We start from the raw sequence: 9060 nt of genomic DNA on the forward strand, positions 1-9060 counted from the left end.
TTTTATGGCTAAAGGTTCTGATAAAGGCCTCGTCTCCAAAATATATAGATAGTTGACTCTAATTTATAAGAATTCAATCCATTCTCCAGTTGATAAATGGTTAAAGGATGTGAACAGACAATTTTCAGATAAAGAAATTAAAACTATTTCTAGTCATATGAAAAGGTGTTCCAAATCATTGTTGATCAGAGAAATGCAAATTAAGAAAACTCTAAGATACCATTACATACCTGTCACATTGGCTAAGATGAGAGGAAAAGATAATGCACAATATTGGAGGGGATGTGGGAAAACTGGGTCACTGATGCATTGTTGGTGGAATTGTGAACCATTCTGGAGAGCGATTTGGAACTATACTCAAAAAGTTATCCAGCAGTATCACTACTGGGTTTATATCCCAAAGAGATATTAAAGAAGGGAAAGGGACTTGTATGTGCAAAAATGTTTGTGACGGCCTTTTTTGTAGTGCCTAGAAACTGGAAATTGAAGGGATGCCCACCAATTGAGAATGGCTGAATAAATTGTGGTATATGAATTTTATGGAACATTATTGTTCTATAAGAAATGACCAGCAGGATGATTACAGAGAGGCTTGGAGAGACATACATGAACTGATGCTTAGTGAAATGAGCAGAGCTAGGAGATCATTATACACCTTAACAACAATACTACATGATGATCAATTCTGATGGAAGTGGCTATCTTCTACAATGAGAGGATCCAAATCAGTTCCAATTGATCTATAATGAACAGAATAAGCTACACTCAGAGAAAGAACACTGGGAAATGAGTATTGACCACAACATAACATTTCCACTGTTTCTGTTAATGTTTGCTTGCATTTTTTGTTATTTTTTTTCTCAAGTTATTTTTACCTTCTTTCTCAATCTGATCTTTCCTGTGCAACAAGATAACTGTATAAATATGTATACATATATTGTATTTAATCTACTTTAACATATTTAACATGTATGGTGTAGTGTTCTGTTGTCTCTAAATTGTAATCGTTCTCTTGGGGGCAGGTTTCTTTGGGGAACTTCTGGAGGCAGCCTTTGTTTCAGTTCAGTTCAATAATCCCAAAATGCAGCCAGGAGTTAAAGTCCTTTACTGTCTCTTTCCAAAACTTATCTTCAGATCTTTTATTTTCTCCTTTAAGTCTTGTCTCCTTCACTTGGGGTTCGACTAGCTTTCAGCAGGCCTTGATTCCCTGATGAGCTCTTGTCAGAATGTCACCAGCAGCACCAGCGTGGAAGTGGGAATGAAATCTTGATTCCTCCTCTCTGAATCCTGGCTCCTTATATCCTCCCAGAGAATGGGCTTGTGGATACTCCCTGGGCTTGTGGGAACTCCTTAAAAGTATGCTCTCTTAAAGGTGTGAAAGGTGTGAATTCTGAACTAGAGAATTCTTAAGTACCATGCTAAATTAGATAATTATATCCATTCCAATGACTTAGCTAGCACCTTGTAAGAATCCTAACAGTATGGGACTATCTTCCATCTAAGGGAAGGAGTAGGGGAGAAGGAAGGGAAAAGATGGAACAGAAGATTTTTCAAGGGTCAATGTTGAAAAATTACCCATGTATGTATTTTGTATATAAAAAGCTATAAGAAAAATAAAATTAAAAAATAAATTATTTCATTATCTATGGGTACCCTTTATTAAGATACAGTTTCCTATTAGATCTATCTTTTCTTTTACTTGATCAGAGATCAGAATTGCTACCCTTGCTTTTTTTTTTACTTCACCTGAACCATATTAGATTCTCCTTCAGCCCTTTACCTTTACTCTATATGTATCACTTTCTTTTAAATGTATATCCTGTAAGCAACATATTTCAGGATTCTGGCTTTTAATCCAGTCTGCTATCTGCATTTGTTTTGTGGAAGAGTTCATCCCATTCCCTTTCATAGTTAAAATAACTAAATCGAAAGTATCTAATCTACTAAATCGAATTATGTGAATAAATACTCCAAGTCACTATCAATTAGAAAAAGGGAAATAAAAATATCTGTGAGGTACTACCTCACATCTCTCAATCTGAGAATCTCTTCTAGAGACACAACATAACAAAAAAGGAAAATGGCAAATACTGGACAACAAAACACTATTGGTAAAAGTTGTGAATCAGTTCAATCATTCTAAAGAACAATTTATAGTGGTTCAGTGACTTCAAGCAATCCCAATAGATTTTGGACAGAAAATGCCATCTGCATCCAGAAAAAGAACTAAGGAGATAGCATGTAAATCAACTCATCTTATGTTCACTTCTTTTTTGCATTTTTTTCTCTCCCATGGTTTTTCCCTTTTGCTCTGATTTTTCTCTCCCAACATGATTCATAAAGTACTATGTATTAAAATAAATAAACAAATAAAAAATTAAAATCTTTCTGCACAAAAAAGGAACAATGTAGAACTCTGCCCGAAGAACTCTAACATTTTTATATAAAATATATAAAGGATGTTCTTTAACCTAACCATACCACTGTTAGATCTACATCCAAGAGGCCAGAAAAATTGGTTAAGGACTTAATTGTACAAAAATAATTTCATAAAATCTTTTTGAGATGGCAAAGAATTGAAAATTGAGGTGAGATGGTCATCACCTGGGGAATGGATGAGCAAATTGTGATATATGATTGTGATAGAGTACTATTGAAAGCTATAAGAAATGATAAAAAGTATGGTTTTAGGAAAACCTGGAAAGAGTTGCAAAAGGAAGTAAGCAGAACCAGGAGATCATTGCACCCAGTAATAACAATAATGTAATGATAATCAGCTGTGAAATACTTAGCTACTAAGATCATTACAATGATGCAGAATGATTCCAAAGAACATGATCCAAAGAAGAACTGATGAATTATTCAAGTTGAAGTATAATTTTAAATTTTTCTTTATTTTTAAAAAATATAACTAATATGGAAATATGACTTTACATATATACCTTACATCATATTGCATGTCTTCTAACTGTGTGTGGGATAGTTGGGAGAACAAGAGAATAAATTGGAACTCAAGATTTAAAAAATGAAAATTAAAATACAAAATCCATGGGTCACAAAAAAGTAACAATAAAAATTCTTAAATAGAAAAAATATCCCAGATGAGAATTATGTCATCATGTGAAATTCTGATGATCTGGAATTCATCAAACTGGTGTTGGAAAACCTTTCCTGAATGCTCCCTGAAGGTCTGCAACAGTCTTTGCAGATGCATCAGGGTCCCATCATTGGCTCCCTGAAATATTTCCAAACACTTTGGTTCAAGATTCCCAAGATCCACAGAGATATACATCAATGCAAATATCCACATACCCTACCAGCCCCTGAGACATTGGTTAGTTATTAGTTATAGTTTGGACAGGTGTCTATCAAGACAAGGTCTAGAAGAGACAGACAACTTAGACATCTCTGGGAAACCATAGTTGGTTCTCGAGATTCTCCAATTCTTCTTGACTATTATTCAATCTATGACCAGATCCCCCCAGTGGATCCTAGAGTGGACTCCTCTTTCAAACATTCCCTTGTGTTACCTGGATTAATCTGAGAAAAGATCAGTCAAACTCATACAAGTCATTTAATTCAGTCTCCCCAGAAGACATGTGGGGGACTGATCTTAAATCCTACAAAAGTGAATCCCTTCCCAAATGTCTAGCCTGCCTGGATCCTTGATGTAAAGTTGATTTAGAATGTATATCCTGAGATCCCTCACAATTACTTGAAGACCTTTCCCTGGGCTTCATTACCTTGATGAGTGATTTAACTCTTGGGACTTTCAGTTCACTTCCTGTCATCCTCATGTTCCTCCACCCTTTCTAATTCTCTGGAGACAAGAGGTTTAGGTTCCTTCCTGTGTCACCGTGAGTAGCTCAGTGGGAAAATTTTGGTCCTGGAACAGAACTTTCTGTATTACCATGTAAGTTTCTGTGTTTTCAGGGAATGTGTGTAGGGGTGGGGAAAGCTTGACGGAACAATTTCATTCCATTGGAATGAAGGCTACCTAGGGGTGGGTGAGGGATTGGATTGATGGTTCCAGTCATTCTATGTCTTGATTAGACCTGGTGAGCTTCTGAGACCAACTGTTTTCAGACAAACTCTCTCTCTTTACTCCAGGAATCCCCAATCCCGTCAGTTTGCTCTTACTTATAAACCTCTATCTCTCTATCCTTGAGGATCTGCTGACTTTCAGAGTCTGTAACAATCTGAGAAGGCATAACTCCTTTGAACCTAGGACCAGCCTTGATCCTTGTGATTCCCTGGATCCTACCAACAATCTTTCCTGCTGCTCTGGGTCCTTTGTTCCCCATACTCTTCCCTAGGTCTGGGCTACAGATAGGGGAATGGGTCAGGGTTAGAGTATGAGAGAGTTTAAGGGAATCAAAGTTCTATCTCCTAGGAGGAGGTATCAATGGACTCCCCCTACTTACTCTATCTCCATCTCTGCTTCATTCAGTGGAACAACCAGTGTTGAAAGAGTCAGGGGGAGGCTCTCACCAAGCTGGAATCACTTTGAACCTCAAATGTGAAACCTCTGGTTTCCAATTCAAGACAAGCAAACTTGCCTGGTACCTTTGGGCACCTGGTCATGCTCCACTAGGATTGACCAATCTCGGCAGTAGTTCTACAGATGTCACTGAAGACCGAATCACCATCTCCAAGGAGGACAATGGGAGGCGATTTTTTCTACAGATTAAGGACCTGGGCCTCAGAGATTCTGGCCAATACCATTGTGTAAGGAGGGTGGGCACTGGAGATGACACAGACAAATTGGTCTTTGGTCTTGGGACAGATGTGACTGTGGAGCCTGGTGAGTACCTTTACTATCACAGACCTATGAAAATCCTAAGATTTCAGGGCACAGTCATTGCTGGATGCAGACCAGAAACAGTGTTCCCCATCTCACAATCTCGACTTTCTATCACAGTCTGCTCTGTGACCATACACAGCTAACATTCCTATTCTGGTTTTAATTCTTTGAGATGAATTATAATAGATCATTCAAGGACTACAGAGTCATGTCATCATAAAATCCAGTGACTTGGGACACTCAGCAATAAAATCCTGAAACTTGTCAACTCGAGGGACAATAAGGAATTGGGGGTTGTTGGGAAGGGGAGAGGAGACTGATCTAGGGAAAGTACAAGCATGTGAATTGGGGATATGGGAAGCAGGCTTTTACTGGGAGTTGGAACAGGAAATGGGACTAAGGTTTGTTTTTTACAGTTACTTGGTCACATGAATTTATTCCCCACATACAGGGACAAGCTGAGGTTAAGAGCAGGGCAGGAAATTAGGCAGTAAAGATTGTTTTTCACAGCTATATGTTGTTCAAATGTGTGCCTTTCCCACATTTGGGGGTAAGTTGCAAAGAGGGGATAGGAAACTTTCATTTTCTTGCAGGACTAGGAAACCTACTGTCACCCAGCATATTCTTGGTGAGGAATCAGGATGCTATGGCCTGCCTGCTCAGGAACTTCTACCCCAAGGAAATCCATGTGTCCTTGGCATCCTCTGGGGCTTTGATCTCAGCCCAGACCCATACTCTGGGTCCCATGGCCAATGGCAACTACAATGCCATCCAGATTGGCAGGGTTGGTGAGAATGATACAGTAACCTGCTCAGTGAAGCACTTTGGGAAAGAGATGAATGTGTCCCACAAACCAGGTATGATTAGCCCCTGGGGTGAAGAAGGCTGAGAACAGGGATATTGTAGTCTAAGAAGGAGCATTGTATGTTCACTGATGAATAGGGATAGTGATATAGGCTGTCTGGGGATGGGGTAATACAGGATGCTGAGTAAAGTTTAAAGCAAGGGAAAAGGGTCCTGGAACTGGAATGTGGGACCTAGGATAGAAAGGACTATCCTAGCAAAAGAGTATCCTAATGCTGAAGATAGGAATTGTAGTCTGGGGAATTTCTTAGATTGAAGGGGGCATCATGCTAGATTGGAAAGGTGATTTCTGATGTTGATGGGGGCTGGGTACTGAGAAAGCCAATCCTGGGGTCACTGAGGATCAGAGCTGTGTCTGAGAATGTGTTTCTTGCTTCAGGTCCTACAGGACCAGACCCTGGAATTGCCTCTGGCCAGAAATTATCTTGCTCTGAGCAGGACCTCATGGGTGAGTTAAAGATTCATGATGAAAAGGCAGAGCTAATGAGATTGAACCTGAAAGATTCATAGGAAAGAAAAGTGCATTAGTGACTAGGAAGGGAAACTGACAAAGCTTAGAAGTCACCAGGAGGCAACATTAGCTCTGATAATGTAAGGAATACCTTTTCGACTGTTAGGACGGTTCAAAAGTGGAATTGGCTAAGTGAGGAGGTCAAGAAACCATTTCCTTGAGGCTCTTTGAGGGAAACTAAAGGAGAACATTTTGAGGAATGCTGTGTAGAGGGAATTCCTTCCAGGAATAGGTTGGAGCACTTAGCTACTCAGGTTCTTTCTAAGTGAAGTTCTTTGCCAGTTTCTATATGTCCTCCTTTGATAATGAATAGTCGGGTTCAGAGTGACAAGAGAGTGTGTCATATTCACAGTGTGAATGTGTCATAATTCAGGGATCAAAGTATATATTATCCAAGGCTCAGGAAATGTGATATTCCATAAACTGAGCTAAGCCTTCCCTGCTCTTTCATAATTCATTTTCTCTTGATTCCTCATAGATTTCTCCAGACCTCCTTTACTCTTCTCTTTCTACCCTTATCTTCCACTGTTGCAGCAGACATCCTACTTCAAATAGAGATTGTCATAATTTCCTTTAAACTTATTCCTTTTTTTTATCATAGTTTCTGTCACTTTTCATTCCATGCTTGAATTATTCAAGCGATTTTCCCTATCTCAGTTTTGTGTTAAATTCAATATAATCTAACATGCATTTACTGATTACTTACTTTGTGCAACACATTGGGGATTCAGTGGGAAAAAAATGAAAGACAGTCTTTGCACCCAGGAAGCTTACATTCTATTGGAGAGTAGGATACAACATATAAATAGATAAATATATATATATATATACATATATATATGATTATTATTTGTGGAAGGAATGAATACCAATAAATAAATGAGTGAGATCAGACTTTCTGCTTGAATTGATGCAAGGATTGAGTGTTGAAGTAAGCTAGAAATTCTAAAAATGGAGGTAAGAAGGGAATATGTTCCAAACTGGGGAGCTGGGAAATAGAATGCAAGTTGGAGAACAGCAAATAGGCCAGATGGATTGAAAAATGGAATGTGTGAAGGGGCAATAGTGTCCATTAAAACTGGAAAAGTAGATTAGAATCAAATAGTGAACTGCAATCTGTCCTGTAGTCAATAGGGAGCCACTGAAGATTCTTGAGCTGGGGTAATGACATAGTTAGACTTACAGTTTAAGGAAAATAATTTTGTCAACTGTGTAGAGGGTAAATTTGAGACAAGGAGAGATGGAAAAGAGGAGGTTCAATAGGAGCCTGCTCTGTAAGTAATGATGAAACCCTGAAGCAAGATGGTGACTGTATGAATGAACAAAAGAGAGACAAGAAATGCAGAATTAAAAACACCTGACAACAGATTAGATCTGTGGGGTGAAGGAGGGGAAAGAATTGAGGATGGTGCCAAGATTATGAAACTGGGTGACTAGAAGGATGGTGGTTTCTTAAAATAAATATTGAAGTTTATAAGAAAGATATTCTTAGAGGAAAGGTGATGCATTTTATATTGGTCATGCTCACTTTAGAATACTTAGATTATGCCTAGGTGGAGTCAAAAGATCTAAATTTGAATTTCATCTTTGATTCTTATTAGCTATTGACCATGGGCAAATGATGCAAACTTTCTGAGCTAATTTTCTTTATTGATAAAATGGCAATAATAACTGGTGCCTACCTTATGATATTTTGGTGAAAATCTCAGGAGATATTTTGTAGATTGTTGTACAAACCTTATAAGCCCTACATAAATGTTAGTCAGGATTAATGTATCTACTATTTAGGGTAGTCCTAGAATTCAGCATATTTCCCCTAGACCTTCACCATTGCTCCCTGCAGAAGGACCTGAGCAGGGGAATAACCTACTCTTCAGTATACTGTTCATGAGACTGCTATTCATGAAGACTGTGGCCATCAATGTCCTTTTCAGTGCCAGGGCCTTGATCTTCTGAGGTAAATGTCTAGCTTCTCTTACCATTAATCTTGGTTTCCTTTCTGTTTTCTCAGATTCTCCTCTGTAGTTCATAGCTCAACCTCACCCTTTTCTTCAGTGTCCAATTTGTCTCTTCGACTCTTTATCCCTTAGACTCTCTTTAGTCCCCTTGTTGTATGCTTTGTTCATTTCTCATAACCCTCTTTGACATGTCATAATTTTTCCAGGGATTTTTCCTCATTCACTATGCCCCATTTGTCTTTCATCCTCCTCTCTGCTTTGGTCTCTTCTCTCTCCTCTTATACACTCTTTCATCCTTTTCCAGCTTCACTTCAGGCTCCTTTTCACCCTGGTCTCATCTCTGCCCCCTTGATATCTCTTCCATCTGGTTGCCTCTTCTTCTTCTTGAGACTGGACCTTAAGGGGAAAGCTGAGGACAAGGCAATGTGTTTGGCATCTGACTCTTTGACTTTTGACTTCTTCCTTCTGTTTCTCCAGGAAGAACCTGAGGAAGAAGGTCTAAGAAGCTATTGCTTGAATTCTGGCTCTCTCAGGAGATACCAGAATGACTTCTGGATAACCTCAAGATAACTCTATAATGATACCAAGGACCCAGAATTATCCCTGTTATATTAAATCCCCTTTGAATAGGAGACTCTTTAGTCCTGAGTCTATATTCCTCATGATATAGCATTTCTCATTTCCTTAGTTCTACAATAATAAAGACAAGAAACCTTTGCTGGGCTTGGGGGTTCTATGTATTATGGTGGTTTATCTAAAGGCTAAGTCTATATGGATCTGACAATTTAACCTTTTGTGATGTCCTCACCTCACCCCCACTTTCCATATACACTCCTTTCTTTCTATTGGAAGCTGACATGAGTCACTCATGCCAATGAGAACCTGAACATAACAATAGGGAAAAGGAGTGAGATTGTGTGAAC

The 9060-nt window shown here is 38.7% G+C and overlaps 1 protein-coding gene across 1 annotated transcript in view; it reads left to right on the forward strand.

The window, feature by feature from the left end:
- Positions 1-8853, forward strand: part of LOC141546970 (Ig heavy chain Mem5-like) — a 51912-nt gene extending 43059 nt beyond the window's left edge. The window contains exons 3-7 of the mRNA XM_074275253.1: positions 4394-4804; positions 5398-5661; positions 6048-6116; positions 8023-8136; positions 8615-8853. Of these exons, the coding sequence (XP_074131354.1) occupies positions 4394-4804; positions 5398-5661; positions 6048-6116; positions 8023-8135 (857 nt within the window). The 3' untranslated portion in view covers position 8136; positions 8615-8853. The remainder of the gene's footprint in view (positions 1-4393; positions 4805-5397; positions 5662-6047; positions 6117-8022; positions 8137-8614) is intronic.
- The last annotated feature ends 207 nt before the right edge of the window (positions 8854-9060 follow it).

The sequence above is a fragment of the Sminthopsis crassicaudata genome, chromosome 1 (genome assembly GCF_048593235.1).
Source record: "Sminthopsis crassicaudata isolate SCR6 chromosome 1, ASM4859323v1, whole genome shotgun sequence".
NCBI classification, from domain to species: Eukaryota; Metazoa; Chordata; class Mammalia; order Dasyuromorphia; family Dasyuridae; genus Sminthopsis; species Sminthopsis crassicaudata.